This window comes from Phascolarctos cinereus, unplaced genomic scaffold (genome assembly GCF_003287225.1).
Source record: "Phascolarctos cinereus isolate Bilbo 61053 unplaced genomic scaffold, phaCin_HiC Scaffold_3;HRSCAF=262, whole genome shotgun sequence".
Lineage (NCBI taxonomy): Eukaryota > Metazoa > Chordata > Mammalia > Diprotodontia > Phascolarctidae > Phascolarctos > Phascolarctos cinereus.
In genome coordinates this window covers 69,524,911-69,552,743 of record NW_027555736.1, presented here as the reverse complement: position 1 = coordinate 69,552,743, position 27,833 = coordinate 69,524,911, and the positions used below count along the sequence as shown (strand labels likewise).

Sequence of the window (27,833 nt, the reverse complement as noted above, 5' to 3'; positions counted from 1 at the left end):
AATATTGTTAAGAACTGAAGATTAGTGAGACAGCTACTTAACTGTACCTCAGTGCTTGGATTTCAATATAGTTCTAAACTAACTATCTAAATATAGTTTTATGCTAATATTAGTGAAAATTTATGCTCCCTGTTAATAGAGCACTATTTTATAGAGGAAAATGTGGAGTCACGTTTAAAAATATTTTCAAGTTTCAAATGTTTAGGATGGAGTCTACTGATCATTTTTCAGATGACCAGATAATAAAATAATAGGAAATTCTGATTAGCTTCCATGAACAACCTCAGTGTTTCACTCACCTGATAGGCCTTTTTAGTTGGAACCCCCAGAAGTCCTCATTCCCAGGACTTGATTCCAATTCACCTGTTATACATACCCAACTGACCCACAGCAACTGCTCCAATGGTACGAAGAGAGCCTGAAAGGTGTCCAGCAGAATTTCTTACCAAGAAAACTGGCATAGAATTGTCCCGGGAGGAAATGTTCATCTAAGGAAACGACAAATAATCCTAAATAATCACATGACATTTTTTGAAAGGAAAGAGGATAACTCAGGTGAAATAAGTTGTTTTTTTTTTTAATTTTTCACCTAAGTGGAAAATTCAACTAAATGAAAAATAAACTGAAGTTTTGCATTTAGTGCTGAAATCTAAACTCAAGCCCAAGGATATATATGCACATCTGGCTTAATTACTAGAATGATAATTAAGTGCATTCAATGTCTTACTCATTCAAACTATTCAGATCTTATTTCGTGAAACTGAACTAGGCTCTGAAATATGAGACATGACTGCTATTACAAGGTCTGTCAACTCTTGGGTTGGAGTGGGTCAGGCATCAAGGACATTCTAAAGTTATCCAATCTGCTTGATCTGTTCCACCCAATGTTACAAGAGCATTTCATTACAAGTTATATAATAGGAGGCAAATATCATAGGAGGCAAAAGAAGGGGCATTACCATGTTCTAAATCTGAAGACATTTATGCATCTTTCACATACTGGATACAGGTGGCATATGTCTAACATGTTACCAAGCAGGACAAATGCATAAGTTCAATCCCCAAACAGGACAGTTACTTATAGCTATCAATAAATTAACAATGATGATAATAGTGATTTACATAGTGATTTATAATTTTTTTTTAATTATAAGACACTTTATAAATATCTCACTTCTTTTTCTCCACAGTGACCCTGGGAGGTAGGTACTGTTATTACCTTCTTTTTATAGATGAGGAAACTGAAGCAGTCATTTAGTGTTACTTGCCTAGTGTCACACAGCTAATATTCCTCTAAGACCAGATTTGAACTCGTTTCTTCTTGACTCTACTATCAACCTAGCCATCTATTTGTCAGGTACTGTACATAGTATATATGTGGGCCATTTGTCAAACATTGTACATCTGTGTGCTATATGCCAAGTATTGTACATGGTGTATATATATGTATACATAGATATACATGGGCATGTGTATTTATATATGTGTGTATACATACCTATACATACATACACACATGCATACACACACATACACATATATAATATTTTAAGCAACAGTCTCTGTCCTCAAGGAACTTACATTTTTTTTGAGAGAGGAGACAAAATTTTTGTATTGTAAATGCCTGCAATACATGCAAAATAAATACAAGGTAATTTTCTAGAGGGCAGCTAGTAGTGCAGTGGATAGAGTGCTGCTCCTGGAGTCAGGAAGACCTGAGTTCAAACTCAAAATCAGACACTTACTAGCTGTGTGACCCTGGGCAAGGCACTTAACCCTGTTTGTCTCAGTTTCCTCTTCTGTAAAATGAGCTGGAGTAGGAAATGGCAAACCACTCTAGTATCCTTGCCAAGAAAACCCCAAATGGCATCATGAAGACTCAGATGTGACTGAAATGACTGAACAACAACTGTTTTCTGGGAGGAACAGGAAGTGAGAGGAACAGGAGGGTCTCCTGTTGGAAGTGGTGCTTGAGCAAAGGACCACAGAAGGTAGTATGACATAGTAGAGATGGAGCTGGATTTGGGGTCGGGAGAACCTGAGTTTAAATCTTACCCAAAACACTGCTGTGTTACTCTCAGAGAATCACTTAACCCGCCCCATCCCACCCCCAATTTCAATTTCCCCATCTATAAAATGGGGATAATTGTTCATTTACTTCACAAGGTTGTTGTGAGGCTCAAATGAAATAAAATCTGTGATGTGTGAGCTATGTCACATTCTCCCATCACAAGAGGGACTAAGTAGAGTAATATGAATGGATAAACACAAATGCATTTACCACTGGTTTTTGAAACCACCTAAAACCTCAAAGTGAAAATTCTAATAGGCAAGCTTTGTTTACAATGTACTTCCACATATATTATCCCATTTAAATTTCAAACTCTGTAATTTGGGTAGTACCCAAATTATCTCCTTTCAACAGAAAAGGAGACGTTCAGATAAGTCTTGGTACTTGTTTATGGTCACACAGCTACTAGAGATGGGACTCAACCTCCAACCTTCTGATGCCAAGTAGGTGCTCATTCCACTAGGTCTCACTCATCACCCATGCCCCAATATGGAATCAATAAGGTCATAGAGGAAGGAACTTATTATGACTACTTTCCATTAGAGATGTAGATTTGAAATGCTCTTTTTTTCTCCCTTTGTTGAACTTGATTCTTCTAGTATTTAATTATGGAGTATTTAGTTCTGTGGTGACTGGTTTTTAGCATCTGTTAGCATCCTGAATCCCTCTCATTAGAATGTAAGTTACTTGAGGGTAGGGATTGTCTCACTTTTGTATTTATATCCCCAGTGTCTAGCACAATTCCTGGCACATAGTAGAATGCTTAGTAAGTGCTTGCTGATTTAAGAACTGACTTTTTAAGTGACAGTGGAGATCTGTGTGTGTTTATAAGCAGATAGGGATGGAAACACTGTAGAGACAGAAGCTCTTCCTGACTCCAGGTCTGTCACTCTATGTACTGTGCCACCTACCTGCCTCATTCTACTATTTGCCAAAGATTGGACTGTTCTATCATGAATATAGGGTAGAAAATTAAAAATGGATTAATTGTACTTTTTGCTACTAGTTATACTGGAATTCATCAGAGGAAAAAGACACAGAATAGTTCTTACTGGCTCTTCTGTTTACATAGACTGAAGAAGCTAAATACAATGAAAAAAATCTCTTCTGGAAGTCCATAACATCGATTTTCTCGAAGGTTCTTAGGACTAAGGTTGATGTTGGGCTAGCATGTGTACTCCCCAGAATTGATCCAACACTGGAACTCTTAGCTAAACTACCTCTAACCCAAATTCAGTGAGATTAGAACAGAAATGGACTAGACTTAGAATAATCTTTCTTCAAGGCATTATTTGGGAATGACAGCGATAATGATTTGTCATTTGGATTGTTTTTCCTTTGAATTTTTATTTCCATAACTTTGGAAATTAAGGTGTAGTTAAATGAAGGTGATTTTTAAAGACCAGTGATGAGGCAAAATGACATGGAAATATAACCATTCGATAGTCATTTTCTACTCATGAAGGCTATGAGTAAATTTGAGTTGGTATAGGATTATGTAAACACTGAAACTCATCTTTGGAAATGAAAATGAAAATAAGAAAAAATACCAATAAATTGAAATCACTTGGAAAAAATTTTTTTTTTTTAGGCAATTGAAGTTAAGTGACTTGCCCAAGGCCATGCAGCCAGTAAGTGTCAAGTGTTTGGTCTGAGGTCGAATTTGAACTCAGGTCCTCCTGATTTGGGGGCCAGTGCTCTATCCACTGCGCCACCTAGCTGCCCCCTAAAAATCTTTTAAAACTAATTTTTATCAGACCTAAGTCTAATTAGGAAAAAAATCTCTCCTTCAATATTTATCACAATTATATATAGAGTCTAAGTACTTGAAAAAAATTATCTGTCACAGCATTCCATATGTCTACACTTTTCTCCATTTTTTCTTACTTCATAATCCCTTGCAACCTAACTTCTGACCTCATCACTCAGTTGAAACTATTCTCTCCAAAGTTATCATTGCTTTCTTAATTGTCCCAATCTCTTTCCTGGTCTCCTGTCCTGCACCAGGAACAGTCTATTAGACCTTTTGAAAAAGATGTCCCAAAGTCATCTCAAATGCAAAATGTCCAAAACAGGTCTCACCTTTCTCCCCAAACCCATCTTTTTCCTGACTTTCTTACATCTGTCAAGCATAGATTAAACCTCTATCACCTGCCAAAACTACTGAAACAGCTCCTAAGTGGTCTTCCTTCATCTAGTTGTTCACCTCTCCGATCCATGTTCCATGTAGCTGCCAAATTCATAGCCCTAAATCACAGGTCTGCTCATTCACCTAGGGCAGAAGTTACAGTGGCTCCCCTGTTCCTTTTAAGATCAAGCATAAATTCCACTGTTTGTAATTTAAATCAGTTTACATTCTAGCTCCACCTTCACTTTACAGACATATGTTACTGCTTTTCACACTCTCTATGGTCCACCTAAAGGGGCCTACATGCTGTTCTCGCACATTACATTCCCTCGTACAACCATCCTCCATGTCTAGAGGCATAATCCCTTCTAATTTATACAGTTTTAGAATGCCTAAACATCTTCAAAACTCAGCTCAAACACCCTCTCCCACAAAAGGCCTTTCCTGGATCCTCAAGCTCCTCTCCCCACCTCCCCACCCAACCCCAGAATAATTTTGTCTTTAGCATATTTTGTATCCACCTACATGTGAACACCTTATTTCTCCAAATAGGATGTAATTATTGGGTAGGCACAATTTCATTGCTGTCTTTGAATCTCCAGCACTTTGCATAGCATCTGGCAGATAATCAGCACTTAATAAATAATTGGTTATTAATCATTTTTCCTCATCCAATCCCTGATGTTTGTGTGTCTGGGTGCACATATGTAAACGTATATTAATCTCAATACTATAAAAATGAAAACTCAAGAAGAAAATAAAATGATGATGCCCATTCTAAAAATTAGACAAAAAGACAATAATGAAGATTTAAAAGATTACCTCTTTGGCGATCAGGCGGCCATCGACTTCATTATAAACATTTTTGATCTCTGCCACATTTGTGAGGGATGAACTAGCCACATTCAGCCCAAAGGAAACTCGTTCCTCTGCAACAAGGGTCATGGCTTCGCAGCCAACTCCTCACCTACAATGAAACACTTGGAATCATCTCTTGCTTTGGGCACACTTGTAGACTGATTAATGATTGTTTTCCTCATTTTATGAGGTTAATTATTTCACAAAATCATAGATTTTGAGAAAGAAAGGGCCCTGGAGGTTATCTAGTCCAATATCTTCATTTTACAGATGAAAACACTGGGGAATAAAGAGTTCAGGTGTCTTGTCTAAGTTCACACAGGTAGTATCAGAGCTGATGATTTGATTCCAGATCTTCAAACTTCAGTTGCAGTGTGGTTTCCACACCTCATACTTTCTCTATTAGTTTCTTTTTACAGATAGGAAATTAAGTCATAGAGGAGGTAAAATGTCTATTGACGTACACTAAATCCATAAACCAATGGCAAATAGGTCATTTTGTTCCCATCTGCTGCTAAGCTCAAGCATTCAAATCTCTAGGAAATGGAGCTACCCTCACAAAAAGCAAAGTGCAAAATAATGAGCAAGTTGAGTAACCTCAGTATCATAAACTCAAGGCAATGAGATTTATAGACACTGCAGCAGCTTCTCTTAAAAGCAATTGTTTGTCTACCAATACTGAAATAGGAAATTTTTTGAAGAAATTTTGAGACTGAAATTTGCTCATGTTACTTTGGAAGCATAGCATGAGAATGAGAAGTTTTTTCCCAAAATTATTGCCATGGCATACCAGTCTGGATTTTTAAGCTGTATTCCTCTAAATGCTAATATCATTGGGTATAACAAGAGAAACTAAGATAGACCCAGTGATACAAGATCTATATGTCAAGGTCAGATAAATCAACAGACCATCTTTACAGAAAAATCTTTGTACATTGTTGGAAATGAAGGAAAAAGCCACCCTTTGCTAGGTAGTGGGGCTTTAGTAGGTAGATTTATTTCTGCATCTTCCCAGGAGGGATTTGACCTCCATGACTTTCTAGCGCATAGAGAGATGCTCTCCTTACTTGAACAGCCAGCAATCAATAACGAGAATGTGGATGTTTTGTCTGCCTGTTTAATAATTGAAGATAACAGCATACTTTAGTTAAAAAGCTTCTTCATTAAAAGGAATGTAACTTATTTATCGCTCTCTTGCTTGTCCATTCTCCTTCTGCCAACGTATTCTACTGCTCCATTACATGATGCTATATATTTGAAATCCACGGGATGTTACCATTTCCTTTTCTGTTCCTTTTTGTGTTGTGTTGTAAATATGTAATGTCTCAATTACAAAGGTCTTCCTTAATGACTCACCCACACTAAGTTCATTCTTCATAAATACAACATAAATAACTGTATGTCAATCAAAAAAAAAAATAATAGGAGGCAGCAAATGCCCCATAGATAAAAATGTAGCATACCCTGGATTTTCACAGCTTGGAAGTTGCCACAGTATCTTGGGCCAAGTTTGTTAATAACTTCCAGAGTTTCCTTTGAAATTGCTTCCTCAAGCAAATAGGTAGGGCCGAGCCGCCATATTAAAGATGACTTCTGTTTCCAGACTTGAGGAGTACCTATATATCCATAGACATCAATAAAGGATGAAGGATCCATTGAAAGGAAAGAGCCTGGTAAGGTTTGGATGTACAGCATCTGTAAGAAAAGAGGATTATATGTCACTGGACTGTTTGGGGAAATTTCTCCCACTGGCACTCAACTTCCCTGGGTGAAACATTCAAATTTCCAAACATATAATATTACTTGAGAATACTTTGGAGAGTCTGGAATACTCACCTCCTAAACACTTCCTCAGCTATGAATAAGTGAAAGAAAGAATGAATGAAGAAATGAAAAACTATTTATTAAATACTTATAATGCACCAAGTGAGACCCATCCTTTAGGGTATAACTTAAGTCACATCTCCCCCAAATAGTCTTCCTAGTACTCTAGACAACATTGTTCTTTTCCTTTCTAGTCATTACTCTTTAAACAACAAATAGGATTTTATTTAAAATGCTTTATTTTATTTTTAAATTACAAGCATTTATTTTTTTTCTGTTTCCCAGCTCCCCACTCACTAAGGGTAAAAAAAAAAAAAAACAGCAACGAAGCTGTCATAACTAATATGTGTCGTCAAGTAAAATAAATTCTCATAATGGCCATGTCCATAGAGCTATAAGGAACTTTCACGGATCTTCCACTTTCAGGTTTCTTTTCTCTTTTCTTATTCTCTTTTCTTACCTGTCTTTTCTCTCTCTGGATAATACCACAGTTACCAAGAAAGAGTCATTTCTGAATAAACGAATTTTTCAGGTAGCTTAGGGCCTACCTTTTCAAGCGCACAACTTTTTATTTAACTTTGGACCGTTTTTACAGAGATCTTGCTCAAGATGGATCATGCATTTCCCCACCTTCTTACAGTTCAAGGCACATGACTCCCTCATTTTCCATGACTAAGCATCATCAATGTGAATGCTGACCATTGCACTGTTGTAAAACAGTCATGAACATTGTTCCGTGCTACAAAGCTTGCTTTCTGAGAAGCGATGTGCTAGAAAAAGAGAACCCGAGTTTGTTTCCTGGCTGTGTAAACATTTGTAACAATCCACTGTGACCTTAGGCAAGTTACTTCTTTGAGGAAGCAAATTCCTCATTTATAAATTAGATGGCGGTGGGGATTGGTGTAGGACTAGACAATCTTTGAAATATCTTCCAGTTCTAATACTATCATCCTGTGATAACTTAGGGCTAAGTGAGTAGAACTCCTTCCCCTTATGGTTTTCCCTCCACCTCTTACCTGTTGGCAATCTACTTCCTCCCATTCCAAATCCTATTCTTTGGCAATTTATTTTTCTGAAATCCTAAATGCCAGCCTAAACAGTCATCCCTGTACAATTCCATTTCCTTACACTAAGACCTCAAACTTATTCCTCAAAGTGTGGAGGTGAGCCTCTTCAAGAAGGCTCTTTCAGTGGAGTTAGAATCTAGCAGGCCCTACAAAGGTGGAAAGACTTTGAATAGCTTGTTGTGCAGGGGAGTTCAGATGGAAATCATCTGCCCATAGAGTCATTTCTTTTTTTTTTATTAATTTATTTTGATTTATCAACAATCACTTCCATATTCTTTTGAGTTGAAAATTTTTCTCCCCTTCTTCCCCCCCACCCTCCCCAAGACGGTGAACAATCTGTATACGCTTTACATTTACATTCCTATTAAATATATTTTCACATTAGTGAAGTTGTAAGTAAAAATTAAAACCAATAGGAGGAACCATCAGAAAGAGGAAACAAAACTCAACAGAAGGTAAAAATAAGTGATAGCGATTCAACCTCCATAGTTCTTTCTTTGGATGTGGACAGCATTTTCCATCACAAGGCCTCTGGAGATGTCTTAGATCCTAGTAATGCTGAGAAGGGTTCAGTTAACAACTTTCCTGTTTTGTCATGTTGGCCAATCTCATGGGTGTGATGTGGTACTTCAGAGTTGTTTTGATTTGCATTTCTCTAATCAATAACGATTTAGAGCATTTTTTCATATGACTATAGATGGCTTTAATTTCTTCATCTGAGAACTGTCTGTTCATATCCTTTAACCATTTATCAATTGGGGAATGGCTTGTATTCTTACAAAGTTGTCTTAATTATCTATATATTTGAGAAATGAGGCCTTTATCGGGTTGTAAAAATTCTTTCCCAATTTTCTACCTTCCTTCTAATCTTAGTTGCATTGGCTTTGTTTGTGCAAAAACTTTTCAATTTAGTGTAATCAAAATTATCCATTTTGCGAAAAGCAAATGTTCTCTGTCTCCTGTTTGGTCATGAATTCTTCTGTTCTCCATAGATCTGATAAGTAAACTATTCCTTGTTCTCCCAGTTTACTTACAGTATCAGCCTTTATATCTAAGTCATGAACCCATTTTGACTTTATTTTGGTATATGGTGTGAGATTTGGGTCTATGCCTAGTTTCTGCCATATTCTTTTCCAGTTTTCCCAGCAGTTTTTTTCAAAGAGTGGGTTCTTATCCCAGAAGCTGGGGTCTTTGGGTTTATCAAATAATAGATTACTATAGTCATTGAGTACTGTGTCTTGCATATTTAACCTATTCCACTTCCCTATTTCTTAGCCAGTACCAAGCAGTTTTGATGATTGCTGCTTTATAATACAATTTAAGATCTGGAATTGCTAGGCCACCTTCCCCTGCATTTCTTTTCATTAGTTCCTTTGATATTCTGGACCTTTTGTTTTTCCAAATGAATCTTGTTATTATTTTTTCTAACTCTATAAAATAATTTTTTGGTAGTTTGATTGGTATGGCACTGAATAAGTAAATTAGCTTAGGTAGGATTGTCATTTTTATTATATTAGCTCGGCCTACCCATGAGCAACTGATGTTTTTCCAATTATTTAGATCTGATTTTATTTGTGTGAAAAGTGTTTTGTAATTGTGTTCATAGAGTTCCTGGGTTTGTTTCGGGAGGTAGACTCCTAAATATTTTATAATGTCTACAGTAAGTTTAAATGGGATTTCTCTTTCTATCTCTTGCTGTTGGGCTTTGTTGGTAATATATAGAAATGCTGATGATTTATGTGGGTTTATTTTATAGCCTGCAACTTTGCTAAAGTTGTTTATTATTTCAAGTAGTTTTTTACTTGATTCTCTAGGATTCTCTAAGTATATCATCATGTCATCTGCAAAGAGTGATAGCTTTGTTTCTTCTTTGCCTATTCTAATGCCTTCAATTTCTTTTTCTTCTCTTATTGCTAAAGCTAACGTTTCCAGTACAATATTGAATAACAGTGGTGATAATGGACATCCTTGTTTCACCCCCGATCTTATTGGAAATGCTTCTAGCCTGTCCCCATTACATATAATGCTTGCTGAAGGTTTTAGATATGCTATTTATTATTTTAAGGAAGACTCCATTTATACCTATGCTTTCTAGTGTTTTTAATAGGAATGGGTGTTGTATTTTATCAAAAGCTTTTTCTGCATCTATTGAGATGATCATGTGGTTTCTGTTGGTTTCTGTGTTGATATGCTCAATGATGCTGATAGTTTTCCTAATATTGAACCAACCCTGCATTCCTGGTATAAATCCTACCTGGTCATAGTGTATTATTCTTGTGATAAGTTGCTGCAATCTATTTGCTAGTATTTTGTTTAAAATTTTTGCATCTATATTCATTAGAGAAATTGGTCTATAATTTTCTTTCTCTATTTTGACTCTTCCTGGTTTAGGTATCAACACCATATTTGTATCATAAAAAGAATTTGGTAAGACTCCTTCTTCACCTATTTTCCCAAATAGTCTATATAGTATTGGAATTAATTGTTCTTTAAATGTTTGATAGAATTCACATGTAAATCCATCTGGCCCTGGAGATTTTTTCCTAGGGAGTTCATCAATGGCTTGTTCAATTTCTTTTTCTGAGATGGGGTTATTTAAGTATTTTACTTCCTCTTCGTTAATCTGGGCAATTTATATTTTTGTAAATATGTATCCATTTCACTAAGATTGTCAAATTTGTTGGCATATAGTTGGGCAAAATAATTCCTAATTATTGTTTTAATTTCCTCTTCCTTGGTGGTAGCTTCACCCTTTTCATTCTTGATACTAGTAATTTGGTTTTCTTCTTTTTTTTTTAATTAAATTACCCAAAGGTTTATCTATTTTACTGTTTTTTTCATAAAACCAGCTTTTTTATTTATTAGTTCAATAGTTTTCTTAATTTCAATTTTATTAATTTTTCCTTTGGTTTTCAATATTTCTAATTTGGCATTTAGTTGAGGATTTTTAATTTGTTTTTCTATTTTTTTAGTTGTATGCCCAATTCATTAATCTCCTCTTTTTCTATTTTATTTATGTAAGCATTTAGAGATATAAAACTTCCCCTAAGAACTGCTTTGCTGCATCCCATAAGTTTTGGTATGTTGTCTTATTGTTGTCATTCTCCTGAATGAAATTATTGATTGTTTCTATGATTTGTTGTTTGATCCAATTATTTTTTAGGATTAGATTATTTAGTTTCCAATTATCTTTCAGTCTATCTTTCCATGGCCCTTTATTACATATAATTTTTATTGCATCATGATCTGAAAAGGATGCATTTAATCTTTCTGCCTTTCTGCATTGGATTGTGAGGTTTTTATGCCCTAGTACATGGTCAATTTTTGTGTATGTGCCATGTACTGCGAGAAAAAAGTATATTCCTTTCTATCCCCATTCAGTTTTCTCCAGAGGTCTATCATACCTAACTTTTCTAATGTTCTATTCACCTCCTTAACTTCTTTCTTGTTTATTTTGTGGTTAGATTTATCTAGTGCAGAGAGGGGAGGTTCAGGTCCCCACTAGTATAGTTTTGCTGTCTATTTCTTCCTGTAACTCCCTGAACTTCTCCTCTAAGAATTTGGATGCTATACCATTTGGTGCATATATGTTTAGTAATGATATTACTTCATTGTCTATGGTGCCTTTTAGCAGGATGTAGTTTCCTTCCTTATCTCTTTTGATTAGATCTATTTTTGCTTTTGCTTTGTCTGAGATCAGGATTGCTACCCCTGCTTTTTTTACTTCAGCTGAAGCATAATATATTCTGCTCCAGCCTTTTACCTTTACCCTGTATGTGTCACTCTTTTTCAAATGTGTTTCCTGTAAACAACATATTGTAGGATTATGGTTTTTAATCCATTCTGCAATCCATTTCCGTTTTATGGGAGAGTTCATCCCATTCACATTCACAGTTATGATTACTATCTGTGTCTTTTTCTCCATCCTTTTCCCCCCTTTATGCTTTTCTTTCTCCTTTTTCCTTTCCCCCTTCACTAGTGTTTTGCTTTTGACCACGCCTCCTTCAGTCCCTCCTCCCTTTTATTATCCCTTTCCCTTTTCTTCCCCTTTACTCTTACTGCTTCTTCCCTCCCTTCTTTTCCCCCCTTTCTCCCCTCCCTTTTCTTTCCCCTTTTCCCTCCTACTGCCTATAGGGCAAGTTAGATTTCTATACCTAACTGATTATGTTATGCCCTTCTTGAGCCAAATCTGATGAGAGTAAGGTTCAAACAATGCTCACCCCCTCCCTTCTTTCCCTCTGCTGTAATAGGATTTTGTGTCTTTTCCTGTAATGTAATTTACCCTTGTCTGCCTCCTCCTTTCTCAGTACATTTTCTAAGATCAGATTGATCCACTTATTTGGATCCATTTAACCCACTTGATTAGATTTTTTTTATCATTACATCAAAGTCAACTAATATCCACCCTCTTTATGTATACTCCTTTAACATGGTGTAATAACAATACAGTTCTCAAGGTTGCAAGTGTCATATTCCCTTGTAGGGTTTAAACAGCCCCCCCTTATTAACAACATATTGTATCTTTCTATCCCATTTACCTTTTTAGGTCCTTCTTGAGTCCTGTACTTGAAGATCAAATTTTTTGTTGAGCTCTGGTCTTTTTATCAGGAAAGTTTGGAAGTCTCCTATTTCATTGAATATCCATCTCCTCCCTTGAAAAATGATGCTCATTTTTGCTGGGTAATTGATCCTTGGCTGCATTCCAAGCTCCTTTGCCTTAGAATATCATGTTCCATGCCCTGCGGTCTTTTAATGTAGAAGCTGCAAGGTCCTGTGTAATCCTGACTGTGGTTCCATGATATTTAAATTGTTTCTTTCTGGCTGCTTGCAGCACCTTCTCTTTCATCTGGTAATTTTGGAATTTTGCTATTATATTCCTTGGTTGTCAATTTGGGATCTCTTTCAGGTGGTGATCGTGGATTCTTTCTATGGTTATTTTCCCTTCTGGTTCTAGGACTTCGGGCAGTTTTCCTTTATGATTTCCTGAAAGATACTGTCCAGGCTCTTTTTTTCATCATGATTTTCAGGTAGTCCAATAATTTTTAAATTGTCTCTCCTGATCGATTTTCCAGGTGTTGTTTTACTGATGAGGTATTTTACATTTTCATCTATTTTTTCATTTTTTTTGTTTGACTGATTCTTGCTCTCTCCTAGAGACATTAGTTTCCATTTGTCCAATTCTAGTTTTTAACAGATTGTTTTCTTCTGTTAGTTTTTGTACTTCCTTCTTCAATTGGCCAATTGTGTTTTTTAGGGACTTGTTTTCTTCAGTGTATTTTTTTTCCAATTGGCCAATTGTATTTTTGAAGGACTCTTCTACCTCTCTCATTTGACTATTAAAATCCTTCTTGAGCTCTTCTAAGAAGGCTTTTTGGGCTTCAGACCAGTTCATATTCCCTTTTGTTGTTGCAGATGTGGGTTTGTTGACAATGTTGTCCTCTTCAGAATTTCTGTCTTGATCTTCACTCTTCTCATAATATGAATCTATGGTACGTTTCTTTTTACTCATGGTGTTTCTTTATTCCCTGGCCTTTAAAGAGATTGAGCTCTCCCTGGGGAACAGAGGGCACTGACCCAAGCTTCTTGTGTTGGGAGCCTAGGTCTTGGTCACTGGCTTTGTGTGCTGGGGCCTCTTATGTTGGCAATTGGAGGCTGTAGGTTTCTGGCAGCTTACCTCGTGTTGGGCTGGAATCAGCAAGGCTGGAACTTTCAGGCAATTCTAGGTTGCCTGCTTTTCCTTTCCTTTAGCTTTCTTCAGCTCCTTTTAGATGGGTGCTGCAGGGTGTTTATCTGCCTGGGGCCCCTTGCAGTGCTGCCTCCCTTGTTTCTGCTAATGCACTGGGAGATTCCTGTGTGGTAGAGTGCCAAGGTACCTGGTGGTTTTCTGAGCAGCCTCCACCTTTGCCCCCACCCTCACTGAGGCGCCTGGAGGTCCAGGTGTTGGTGTGCCTGCTCTACCCGGGCTTCAGGATCTCTTCCTGGGGTTCTGACAGCTTACCTGGTGTTGTGCTGGAATCAGCAAGGCTGGGGCTTTATGAAGACTTTAGGTTGCTTTCTTCAGCTCCTTCCAGATGAATGTGGCAGGGTGCTTATCCGCCTGGGGTCCTCTTCAGTGCTGCTTCCCCTATTTTTGTTGAGGCACTGGGAGAACCTTTTGCTGGGCTGCTGCATTGCTGCTCCCCATCTTTCTTCCAGTTCAGCTGTTCCAGGGTTCTTTTCTGGTGTGATATTTTCTGGGTTTTCAGAGGTTGATAGGGGAGAGTTAGAGTAACTACCTTGTCACTCTGCCCTCTTGGCTCCTAGAAGCAGGACTCCCTCATAGAGTCATTTCTTTAAAAAAAATATTGCTTCTCACAAGAAGAACAGAAGAGGTGCTAGGAGTGGAGTCAGTGCGCTGCCTCAAAGCCCACAGTGGGCAACACATAGTAGGGGAAATATTCACACTCCACTTGACAGCCCAAAGACCCTTAGGGCTCAAATATTGTTTGAGACAAAAGGCCAGCATAATGTCAATGCGAAACTGCCCTTTTATCTATAGGACCAACAAAGTGAGGCTATGGATCAGGGAAATAAGTGAAGAGCATGGAAATTTAAGAATTTAACCCTAATGATGCCATTCCAGCAAGAAGTTGAAATAATGATGGGGAGAGGGAGATTAATGCCTGGTCTCTGGGTGTGTTATCCTTGCTATATTTGTGTCCAGCAGGGCTGGGGCCTTGTAAGTCAAATTTATTTTCATTAGTCAACATTGCTGCCTGAGGACCAGCCTAACTATGAAGAGCTAACCAGGAGATTAGGTAATAGATTTCTTTTTTTTTTTTTAATCACAGAAACTAATGAAACAATCAACTGAAGGCCAAAGTGGTTGTATTTGCATCAGTGAAAGTAGTACCCACCCCAAGAAAATCACAGATTTTTTTGAAGTTGTAGGAATGCCAGGGCATAATGGTTTCAGAACCTGATTCCAACCTGTTGAAGTAATTCTGAATCTTGATTCTGCCATTTACCATAGCAGCTATCCCTCTTTACTTTGCATCATCAGAATATTTTAAGGGAATATTTTGCACGTACTCATACAAGCCCTACAACCTCTTGCTAGAGGTTCTGTTCAATACCATTCATTGGGTTCTATTGTTCCATCCATTATAAGCCTACTTACCTGTAACATCATCCAGATTATTCTTATTGCAGTATTAGAGACAACAGGTGGTATGGTGGATAGAGTGCTGGGCCTGGAGTCAGCAAGACCTGAGTTTAAATCTAGCCTCAGACACTCACCAGCTATGTGACCCCTGGGCAAGTCACTTAATCTCTGGCCAGTTTCATCATTCGTAAAATTGGGATAACAATAGCACCTACTTCCAAAGGTTGTTGTGAGGATAAAATAAGACAGTATTTGAAAAGTGCTTAAAACAGTTCCTGGAACCTAATAGGCACTATATAAATGTTAGGTATCATTAATAGTACAGCAGAAAGACTTCTGGGTTTGGAGTCAAAGGATTTGAGTTTAAATTCCATTTCTGTGTGGCCTAGGGCAAATAATTTAACCTCTCTAAGTATTAGTCTCTCCATAAAATGGAGGTCATGAAGTAGATGGAAGCTAAGATCTCTTTCAGTTTAGTTATGTAATCAAATGATCCTGTCTTGTTTCAACTAAATTCAATAAAATGTATTGTCTACTATATGCCAGACACTTCGCTAAGTTTGCAAAAATAATGACAGACTTGTAAAATATTTTGCTGAAACAGAATTTGAATTTCTCTGTGGCTATGGAATGGTACAGTTTACAGTTCTGGACTTCTATCAGAAAGAACTTAGATTCAAATCCTGACTCAGTCACAAGTTTTATGGAAAAATTCCTTCATTTCTCAGTCTCAGTTCCTCATTTGCAAAATTGCAATAATAATGCTTGTAATACATACCTCACTGGGTCAATATAAAATCTGCTGAGATAATGTATATAAAGTATTTTGCAAACATGAAGGTATCATGTAAACATCAGTAATTACTATTTGCATCATCTAGATGCTTTATAACCTTGTCAGAAAAGGAAATGAGATTCCTACAATAGGATTCACTCTCAGTGAATATTAGCAATGGAGCTTAATAATTATAGCTTCATTTTCTTAATTCTCACAGACTAATTAATGATCTGTGCTAGAATTTTTCCAGAGATTAATATCAAGGTCACTGGTATATAGTTTCTTGAATCTACCTTTGCACTATTCAAAATGCAAGGCATTTGCCCATTTGGGTTTTTCTGGTACATCTCCTGTTTTACATAATTGTTCAAAATTTAGCATAGGAATAGGGATGAGTTCTGTGATTTAACTGGTATAGAGAACTCCCAGATGAGGTAACTCCTTTTATTATTAGAGTTTGGCACCATTCTGCCACTTACAGTCATAGAAAATTACCTGAAACACTGTGAAGGAAAGTTCCTCACTTGGGATCACATAGCCAGTGTGTGTCAAAGACAGACCTTGAACCTGAATCTTCCTGGTCTTTCTTTACATTATGCTTTACTGCCTCTCAAAGGTTACCTCCCTCTGGCAAAGACTGCCAACAATAATTCCATTCTCATAGTTGTAATTTTTTATTACTCCTGAACATGTATTTTGGGACCTCAGATTTGAGTTTATTTCATGTTGCCAGATGATTTTGGATGCTTGCTTGTTCATTTTATTTTTTTCTGTCTTCACCTCATTGTCAACAGACAATAGTGGATAGCAGGCTGGCCTTGAAATCAGAAATCCCTGGGCTGAGATCTTACCTCTGACACATACTGACTGTGTGACCTCAGTCAAGGAAGTCTCAGTGCCACAGGCAACTCTCTAGTCCAGGGCTTCTTAACCTTTTTGGTGGCATAGACCCTATTGTTAGTCTGGCAAAGCCTATGGACACTTTTTAGAATAATATTTAAATTCATAAAATAACACATTTTTATATGTACAAACACAAATACTATTTCTTCTTGAAATAATTACCTAGATATGAAAAAGTACCCACAGGTTCCCAGATTAAGAACTCCTGCTCCAGGCCTATAAATTACAGGTAAGTAAAGAGAAGAAGGGCATGACAATAAAGGGTAATCCTCAAGAGGGACAGAAAAGGAAAGGTCCAAATTGGGAAGAGAGGAAATAGAATCTGAAAAGCCAGCCCAAGTAGCTTCTAGCTGCCCATGGAGCTCTAAGGTCTAAGAGGTCAATTGATCATTGAACTAAACATTAAGTTTATTAGACAATTCAGAGCCAAAGACATCCACAGGAGATTAAGAAGGTAAAATATAAGCAGTAATTTCCCTTCAGTTAAATGGGAATTGATGCTTTGTACAACTTAATCTGAGTGCTCAATACTTAAGTTGTGTTTTTTTTTTCATCATAGTAGCTTCTATAGTAGCCTCCAACTAGTGCTAAGGAGCCTGAGTAGTCTTCGGTACAACCTGCCTCATCTCTGATTCAGACACCCCTGACAAGCCATGGACCCACCTGACAGCAATGTCCCCAAGCAGTGAGCCCACACCTTCCTTGATCTTTTCTCACTCCAAGCTTAACTTTAATACTCCCTCCCTTTATTTTTGTTTTTAACATCCATTAGGAAATTCAGGTCAAGGTTCAGCCATGATGACAATATTCTTACAAGTTGATGCTACTCCTTCATATTTACCTTTGTTACATGTTTCTCCTTTTTGTGTAAGCCTTTCTCAAAACTGAGATCATCAGACCTTTCCCTGGGCAGGCACATCAATTTCTATCAATACCATCTCCCTCAATAAATTAAACACAGATACCTCCAGAATGAAAATCAATAAAAGCACCAGAATTTAAGAGCTAAAGGAGCGATTGCTGCCTACATGTCAGTAAAGAAATAATTCTACAGTATCTTTAGGAACTTGACTTAATGTCACTTCACTCCACCTTTGCAGATCCAATGAGCTGTCCATTGATGTATGTGGAAACTGTACAATTTCTTTTCATTTCCTTAGTGACAACAATGGCCAGATGATGCCACTGTCCACTTGACAGAAGGTTGCCACATCGGAACTGGAGTCGACCTCCAGCAGAGGGTTCATGTATGTCTTCAGGCTCCATGACATCTGCAATATATAAGAATGGACATACGTAAAAGCAGAAGCAAGCCATTCATTTATATATTCATATATATGTATATACATATATATGTATATATTTGTGTGAATGAATAAAAGAAATTATTAAATACCTACCCTATACCAAGAGCTGCATTAACTGCTGGTATAAAAATAGAAAGATCAAGATAATCCCTGCTCCAAGTAATTTACACTTTAATTGGGAGAGAGAACACATAAAAGAAAGTTCATATATAAGACAAATGAAAACATATAGAACACACAAGAGTGTTGTGGTGAGGCAACTGACAAGTCCTAGAAGTCCTCAAGTTACAAAGGTAGCTTAGATGAAAGTACTGGGAGACTCCAGGGCATTGAGGAAGGTCAGACTTTAAGGCCTGGAGGATCTTATGAGGGAGTGACAGGACAGAGGACAAAGGCTGCTGGTTCTTTATCTCATTGGAAGGAACAGAATTGCTGATTCTCATCTCATTCCAGTTGTTTGAGAAGTCAAGCAGCCTTGGAGAAGGAAAGGAAAAAGGGGAGAAAAGAGGCTTGTGTGGTATGTATCTCTGTATGTATGCATGCATATATATATATATATATATATATATATATATATGATATGTATGTGTGTGTGTGTGTGTGTGTGTGTGTGTGTGTGTGTAAAGACATATACACACATATCCCTATGTATGTATGCATATATACATATGTGTACTCATACACACTCATGCATGAGAGATAGCAGAATAGTTGATAGAGTTTGAGTCAGAAAGACAAGAGATTAATTCTGGTCTTTAACATCTATTGGCTACGTGGCCCTGGACAAATAATTAAACCTATGTTTTGTCCCAGGCAACTCTCTAAGACTACAAATTGCAGACAAGGAGCTGATTTGTAGTGGTAGAGGAATGCCTCATCAGGAACTCTCTATAAACATTTATTAAGCACCTACTATATGCCAGGAACTGTGCTAAGTGATATACAAATCAAATTTAAATATAATTTTTTAAAAATAAACATACACACATTTTTAAGAGAGCATATATAGAAGGGCACGTACTCAGTACACTAAAGTAACCCAGGTTTAATGACAACTATAGACAGTCTTGATGGAACGAGTCCGTGCTGAGGAGATATGGTCCTCCTACCTATAAAGTTATGATTCAGGATCTACTCTACGCTGATATTCAATCCTCTTAAAAGTTCCTTGGTTATCTGCGTGAGGTAATCCTGCATTGGGGAATAGGATTTTATGTTTGCAGCAGTGTTCAAGTCTTAACAACAGGAAAAGTAGAACAGAGTGATTTATAGCTAAATGTGATGGACTGTCAACCTTGGAGACTGTTAAATTGATACAGACAGACCAAAGGGCAATGGAGATGTGCTCTATTCTTGTCCTGGACAACCAACATTAGGGGGAAAGAGGATCCTTTAACAAATGATGTAGAGTTCTGTCTGGACTGTGAACAGGAATCAAACCCAAAAGAGGACAATTAGCATGGATGTTTATCTAATATCTCCATTTACTATCTTTGTATGGCTATGATGAAGATAGTTCTTGGCACATTAAATATTCTTCTGTATATTAATTGTTGAATGCTGAAAAAATCAGCACACATGAAGAGTAAAATGGAAGAAATTAAATGGTACTGTAATCCAAAATGGAGGCAGGGAAGACAGAGTGAATAAGTCTGGAGGCCTCCCATATCACATCATCTCATGCTATCTTGAAGGTTATTCATTATTAGAATCTGAACAGAAGACCAAAAGCATTACTAAAGTATTCTATTGTATTATCAAGTGCTATAGAAGATAAAATTATGAATTTTGTGGCTAGCACACCAAGGCCCTGTTGCTATGATACCCAACAGTGACTTCATGAGCATGACAAATCTGGAAGTGTAACTAAAGATTTCAGTTTTCTTCTGATATTTGATGACATCCAGACATAGCCTAAGGCTATTTCAATAGTGTCCAAGTGATGTTAATAATAATAAAAAAATGCTGAAATTTACATAATTTTTATATCAGTTATTCCATTAGAGTCTCATAAAATTTTCAGGTCAGGGTTTCCATTGTCATTTTACAACTAGAATATCTGAGACAGAAAAGTTTATGTACTTGGAGGCATCTGAGATAGAATTTGAGCCCTGTATTCTATATGAACACAGAGAAATGTTCTTTGTTTTCCAAAAATTCCATAGGTAAAATGTCATAGGGGCCAAAAAGAAAGGAAATGATTCAGACAAACTGTATCATATGTGTTGGATGAGGAAGAAAATACCTTCAGCTAGAAGGAGGTGGAAGGTGGGGGAAGGTGATGAAAGAAGGTTAAATAGGGAGGTGGAAAAGGGATACTTGCTTTAGGATTTAAAAGAGGAAAAATTCTTCTTTTCTTTCTTTTAAAGAAATTATTGGTATCTGGATGCACATAGTGTCTTTCTTCATATGTCCTTTATAGTTAATTTGGGGCCAAATTGATTTATTTGCTCAAAGTCATTCTTAAAACAATATTGCTGTTACTGTATACAATGTTCTCTTGGCTCTGCTCATTTTGCTCTTCATTATTTCATGAATATCAATTCTACTAAAGTTAACTTACTTATTCAGTGTCATGCTAATCAAACTACCAAAGAATTATTTTATAGAGCTGGAAAAAATGTTAAGAATATCAAGGGAATCAACGGGAAAAAAGTGAAGATCGTCTAGTAGTATCAGATCTCAAACTATATTACTAAGTGGTAATCATCAAAACAATCTGGTACTGGAATAGAAAATGGAGTGGTGGGTCAGTGGAATAGATTCTTTATGCAAAAGCAGTATAGTAAATAACAATATTAATCTAGCATTTGATAAATCTACATATCTAAGCTTTTAAGGTAAGAACACAACATTTGACAAAAATTGCTGGGGAAATTGGAAAGCAGTTTGGCAGAAACTAGGTATGGACCAACATCTCACACCGTATACCAATAGAAGTCAAAATGGATAAATGATTTAGACATAAAAGGTGAGAGTATAAGTTAATTTGGGGAGCATGGAAAAACATACCTGTTAAATCTATGGATAAAAGAAGAGTTTATGAACAAATGAGAGATAGAGAGGATCATAGGAAGCAGAATATTTTTGATTACATGAAATTAAAAAGCTTTTGCACAAACAAAAGTAATGCAGCCAAAATTAGAAGGAAAACAGGAAACCAGGCAGGAAATCATAGCAAGTTTCTCTGATAAAGGCCTCATTTCTCAAATATATAGGCAACTGAACCAAATTTGTACAAAATAAGAACCATTCACCAGATGATAAATGGCCAAAGGATATGAATAGGTAGTTTTCAGAAGAAGAAATTAAAGCTATTAATAGTCATATAAAAATGCTCTAAATTACTACTAATTAGAGAAATGTAAACTAAAACAACCTCACACCTGTCAGATTGGCTAACATGACAGAAAAGGAAAATGGCAAATGCTGGAGGGGATGTGGAAAAAATTGGGACAACCATTCTGGAGAACAATGAAGAAGTAAGCCCAAAGAGCTATAAAACTGTCTACCCTTTGATCCAGCAATACTATTAATAGATGTGTATCCCAAACAGATAAAATAAAAGGGGAAAAGACCTAGTTGTACAAAAATATTTATAGCACCTCTTTTTGTGGTGGCAAAAAATTAGAAATTGATGATATGCTCATAAATTGGGGAATGGCTGAACAAGTTGTGGTATATGATTGTGATGGAATACTATTGTGCTTTTAGAAATGCTGAGCAGGAAGGGTTTATAAAAACCTGAAAAGGCTAATACGAACTGATGCAAAGTGAAGTGAGCAGAACCAGGAGAACATTGTACTCAGTATCAGCAATTTTATAATGATGATCAGCTGTAGAAGACTTAGCTACTCTGATCAAGGCAATGTTCCAAGAATATTCCAAAGGACCTGTGATTAAAAATGCATCCACCTCTAGAGAGAGAATTGATGAACTATAAATATGGATTTAAGCATACTTTTTTGACTTTCTTTCTTTTTCTCATTTTATTTTCTTATCTGTGTTTTCTTTAGCAACATAGATAATATAGAAATATGTTTTGCATGACTTCAAATATCTAATTTGTATCAAATTGCTTGCCTTCTCAAGGAAGGATAGAGATGGGAAAAAAAGAATTTGAAACTCAAAATTTTTTTAAAAATTCTTAAGTTTTACATGTAGTTGGGAAATATTTAACACAAAATATATTTTGAAAAATAAATTATTAGTATCATTTGTTTTTGCATCACTTACATTAGAAAAATATTTGAATATGCCAATATGAAGAAGGAGTACCCTGAGGGCATAAGGGGAGGGTAGAGCAAATGAATGGAGGCAGAACAGTTCAGACAGGTTCAAGAATAGGAAGGACATTAGATTGTGAACTCCTTGAGGACAGGATTTCCTTTTGCCTCTTTTTGCATCCCCAGTGCTTAGTACATTGTCTGTCACATAGTAGGAACTTCATAAATGTTTATTGCTTGATTGAAAAAGAACATAGGGTATATGAAGAGTAGAAAACAGGCAGTAAAGGTGGCCGGAGTAAGACTGTGAAAAGTTTTAAATCTAAAGCTAAAGAGTTCACACATTTTTCCTATAGGCAAAATGAAGTCATTGACAATTTTTAGCAGAGTTGCTATAAAACTAGATGCAAAAAAAAAAAAAGACCATTCACAGCAGGAATGTTGGAGAAGTCAACCAATCTCTCGGATTTAGTTTCTTTTTATGTAAAATAGAGATAATAAAAGTACTCCCCTTATAGGATTCTTGTAAGGATCAAAAGAGATAATTTAGGTAAAGTGCTACATAAATACTAGCTTTTGTTACCATTAGCTTATCATTTTGAATTATTATTTACATGCATATAAAATACCGTAAAATGGTTTGGTTCAACTTCAAACAATGAGACTAGGAAAGTGTCAATTTTCTTTGGCTATCCTCCATAGCTAGTATGCTCCCCCTCTTCTACTCAGTTTGCTTACCTCCCTGGCTTCCTTTGAGTACCAAATAAAATCTCATCTTTTACTGGAAGCTTTCCATTACCCCTCTTGATTCTAGTCCCTTCCCTCTATTAACTACTTCCTATTTATCCTGTATAAAGTTTGCTTTGGATATGTTTGTTTGCGTGATGTTTCTCCGATTAAACTGTGAGCTCCTTGAGTGCAGGGACTGTTTTTTGACTTATCTCCAGCACTTAGCACAGTGTGTGGCACATAGTAGGAACTTAATAAATGTTTATTTATTGATTATAAAATACTTTTAGTCAAATGTCTACCTATCTGCCATATTTTTACTGTCACTCTCTATATATTCTATACTTCTTTTCAACATGTTGCTATGCTGTTCCCTTTCCTCCCATCCCTCCCCATTAAAATATGAATGCCTTAAAATTTTTTCTTTTGCCTTTTTTTTGTGACTTGTATCCTCGTTGCTCAACACAGAGTTCCTGGCACATAGTAAACTCTCAATGAATGTTTATACATTGACTGATTGACATTTCCCCACCATGATTAGAGGAAAGTACTGTAGAAAACCTCACCCAGGGGCTCAAACTCTTTTTCTTCTGTAGAAACAGTTAAGGTCAGGTCCTCAGGTGAGAAGATAGCTGAGAAGCAGACAAAGTGATGCTCTGTCCTGGCCATGTGGCGCACCAAGGTCAAGAGATGGATGGGATGAGCATTTTGAATGGAACTGTGTTTGCTGATCAGGAACCAGGAAGAAAATGTAAGACCATTCAGAGGAGGAAATAACCTGGGGCCTGTGTTGGGAAACAAAAATAGTTAAAAATCATTATTACTCTGCAAGAATATTGAGGACCTGAGTTCAAATCCAGCCTCACGCCAACCACTTGACACTTACTAGCTGTGTGACCCTTGGCAAGTCACTTAACCCCAATTGCCTTAAAAAAAAAAAGAATATGTACTTTGATTTTAAGATGTGTTTAAAAGAGTCATTATTATATGAGGGCTTGAATTTAGCATCAAGGGTTTGGGATGCATGAACCCAGCACCATCACCTATTTGCAAAGGGTGATTCTTACCTTGATGACAGGGTGGGAAAGATAGGGAGAGGGGCCAGAAGCATGTTTTTTTCCCTCTAAGGACAGAGCAAAAATCATGAATTTCCTGATTACCTCCCATATTGTCCCTTTTCCTCAGCTGAAAACTGGGCAGAGAAAAACTCCCTCAATTAAAGTATTCTTTATGGTCCCTGCCACCTTTCATTCAGATGACATCAATAGAATATCATCATTTTAATCAATCCAATCAACATTGATTTAAGTGCCTACTATATTTATCCAGCCCCAGGTCAAACTTCACATCCCTTTCAGCTGTCTACCTTAGCCACTTTCTTGTTACTAGTCCTTTGACCACATGCCTACCCCTCTCTACCTTCCCATTACCTCCAACTCCATGCCCCCTCTCTCTTTGAGAAAAATTATGAAATTAACACTACCATTGCTTCTGTCTGTGGTGTAAATTGATTGCCTTAAGTTTTTACCATGGGACATCATCCCGTGACTTTTCAGACCAACACACTCTTCTCTGGCCACCATTTAACTATATGTGCTGTCTCTTCCCCCCCCCCACTGCCCTTAGAATGTAAGCTCTTTGAGGGAAGGAACAGTTTTCCTTTTATATTTTTGTACCCAGTGCTTAGCAGAGTGCCTAACACATCGTTAGCACTCAACAAATCCTTTTCTTAATTAATTTATTTATAGAGTTGGGCTGTCTATATGTGACCAAAGACAGAGCATGAGAGATTTCTACAGAAGGCACAAATGTCATTTTCATGCAGATTGGAAAATTACATTCAATATACATTTATTATGCTGCTACAAGGCACTATGCTAGGGATTAGAGAGACAAAGACAAAAATGGAAACCAGTTCTTGACATCAGGAAGTTTACATTCTATTGTGTGACATGAAACCTGCAAACATGATCATTTGAGAAAGAAGAAAGAACTTGTAACTTGTAGGATGAGAAAAGACTCCACATAAAAGATGGCATATGACCTGAGCCTTAAAGGAAGCCAGTAGCGCTCAGAAGTGCAGGAAACACATTCTAAGTTCAGAGATAGCTAGTTGGTACACCAGATAAAGCACTGGCCTTGGAATCAGAAATATTTGATTTTAAATCTGGCTTCAGAAACTTAATTAGCTCTGTGACCTTGGACAAGTCCTTTAATTTCTATTTTCCTCAGTTTCTTGAACTGTAAAATGGGGATAATAGTAGCGCCTACCTCCCATGGTTATTATGAGGATTAAATGAGATATTTGGAAAGAAGCATTCAGCACAGTGCCTGGCACGTAGTAAGTGTTATATAAATACTTATTCTCTTCCCCTTCCCCTCCCTAAATACTGCATAGTGCATCCTATGCAGACATATGGAGGTATGGCATTGAAGGCCAAGTACCAGGAAGAGCAGATAGTCCAGTTTGGCTGCAATTAGAATTTTGAGTCCAAAGAGGAAAGTAATGTGAACTAAGTCTGAAAAATAGGTTTGAGACAGATTTTGAGGTCCTTAAAATGTCGAAATGAGGAGTAGGTTAAGGCTAGAGATTTGGGACTCATGTACATAGGCATGATAATTGAATCCATTGCATGGTCTCCCATCCCCCTTTCAGTGTGGTTACCTTCCTGGAGGCATTCTAGTTTGTGAATATCCTTCCTAAAATGTGGCTCAGATTTTTTGATCTCCATATGAGTGACTTAATTTCAGGGAGATAGACTATAGTCCCAGTCCTAATATGCCACCTGGCTTATGCATGTCAAAGGTTCCAAAGAAACACCTCCCTCCCACACCAAAGATAGTGTGTATGGAATAGTACAAACCCACAGGAAGAAGCAAGGTAGTATGGAGAGAGTAATGGATTTAGAATTAGGAGAGCCCAAGGTCTAAATCCCATCTCCAACATGTATTAGCTATGGTGGCCATGGACAAATCATTTATCCTCTCTGTGCCTCAGTTTCCTCAAATGGGGATAATAACCAATGAATATCCATTTATTATGTGTCTGCTTTGTGTCAGTAGCTGTTTCAAGTGCTAGGGATACAAAGACAAAAGAGTTATAATCTCTAACTTCAGGAAGTTTACATTCTAATGAGGGAGACAATCTACACACGCATCGATATGTGAAAACATGCATAAATCAAATACAAGGTAACTATAGACGGAAAGACACTAGCTACTAAAAAACGCCAATGAGGCTTCCCTCAGAAATCTGGGTCTTGAAGGAGACCAGGAGTTAGAGGCTTGGAGGAAGAGCATTCCGGGTTTGAGGAAGGATATGCAAAAGAAGACATGGGAAATGCAGTATTTTATGTGAGGAAAAGCAAGCAGACCACCGTGGCTGGGTTGTAGAGGCAAGACAAAGCAACAGGCATTTATGAAGTGTCAGCTACTGTGCTGAGTGTCTAGGATACAAACATAAACCAAAAGAAAATCCTTGCCCTCAGGGAGTTTACATTCTAATGGGGGAAAACAATACAGAAAAGTAGGGGATAAGAGAGGAGCAAGGAAAAAATAATGCACAAAAAGAGTGGAAAGGTAGGAAGGAGCCAAGGCAAAAGAGTTGTAACTGCTGAACTGAGTTTGTATTTCATCCTAGAAGTAATTTGAGTGGTGGGTTGGGGAGGGGGTAGCATATTTAGAAACAAACTTCAGGAAAATTATTTTGGCAGCTATATGGAGAGTGGATTGGACTGGGTAGAAACTTGAGGCAGTGAGATCAAGAAGAAAGCTCATGATAGACACTTTTAGGGTACATTATGAAGATTGCAATAGATTCCTGTCTCACAGAGTTGCTATGAAGACCAAAGGAGGTATTGCATATAAAATGTTTTGCAGACATAACATATAAATAGACAATACATGTAATTATGTCACATATGTAACATATCTATGTTACACATACATTTTGTTTATATATTATATTTCTATAGATACATAGATAACACATAAAGTGTTTTGCAAACATGAAAGCACTATGTAAATATTAGCTATAGTTATTTGCAACATTTAGATATGCTAGAAGATACAGTCTTACTTGGGGTAACATTTAGATATTCAATAGGAAAATCAAAGAACATTTGTCATTTTGCAGTTGAGGAAACCAAGGATTTAAGAGAGTAATATGTGCAGTCACAGGACTGATCGGTGACAGGACTGGCTTTCAAATTCTACTGACCCAACTCTGGCTTCAAGGCTCTGTCATTCTACCATGTTACTTCTCAAAACATTATCAGAGCACTGAAGCAGTGTTACCCATTTTGGTAAACTGGCATCATATAGAAGCATCTAAATTAGTTTAGTAGAGAAGTAGGCAAAAAGACACCTACCTATTCCAATGCCTCCAGAGACTGAGTGTTCTGTATTGGCACCCATAATTGTTGACAGTGTAGGAATAAATAAACAACTGGGGGAAAACAAAAGACAAAAAAAATCCTTAAAATCATGGCTATCACACAAAGCTATAAACAAGTCATTCAAGACCAGTATGCAATAGACAGAATTTACCTGTCATTGAATGGAAATAATTAGACACTGGGACAATGATTCTAGTCATATCTGGGTTAGTGATGGATCTCTTAAGGTAAAAATTATGGTATTTGTGAAATGCAGAGACATTTATCAAATGAATATACATGTATGTACATATACATACATGCAAATACATGTAGATTTGATAGATAGATAGATAGATAGATAGATAGATAGATAGATAGATAGATAGATAGATCATGGGAGATCAATGGTATAGCAGGAT

General features: G+C 36.9%; 1 protein-coding gene across 1 annotated transcript in view; it reads right to left on the bottom strand.

Moving 5' to 3' along the window:
• Nucleotides 1-27,833, bottom strand: part of WDFY4 (WDFY family member 4) — a 395,486-nt gene that overhangs the window by 255,234 nt on the left and 112,419 nt on the right. The window contains 6 exon segments of the mRNA XM_078150902.1: nucleotides 377-488; nucleotides 5,022-5,161; nucleotides 6,521-6,752; nucleotides 17,866-18,044; nucleotides 23,602-23,820; nucleotides 27,406-27,482. Coding sequence (XP_078007028.1) covers nucleotides 377-488; nucleotides 5,022-5,161; nucleotides 6,521-6,752; nucleotides 17,866-18,044; nucleotides 23,602-23,820; nucleotides 27,406-27,482 — 959 coding nt within the window.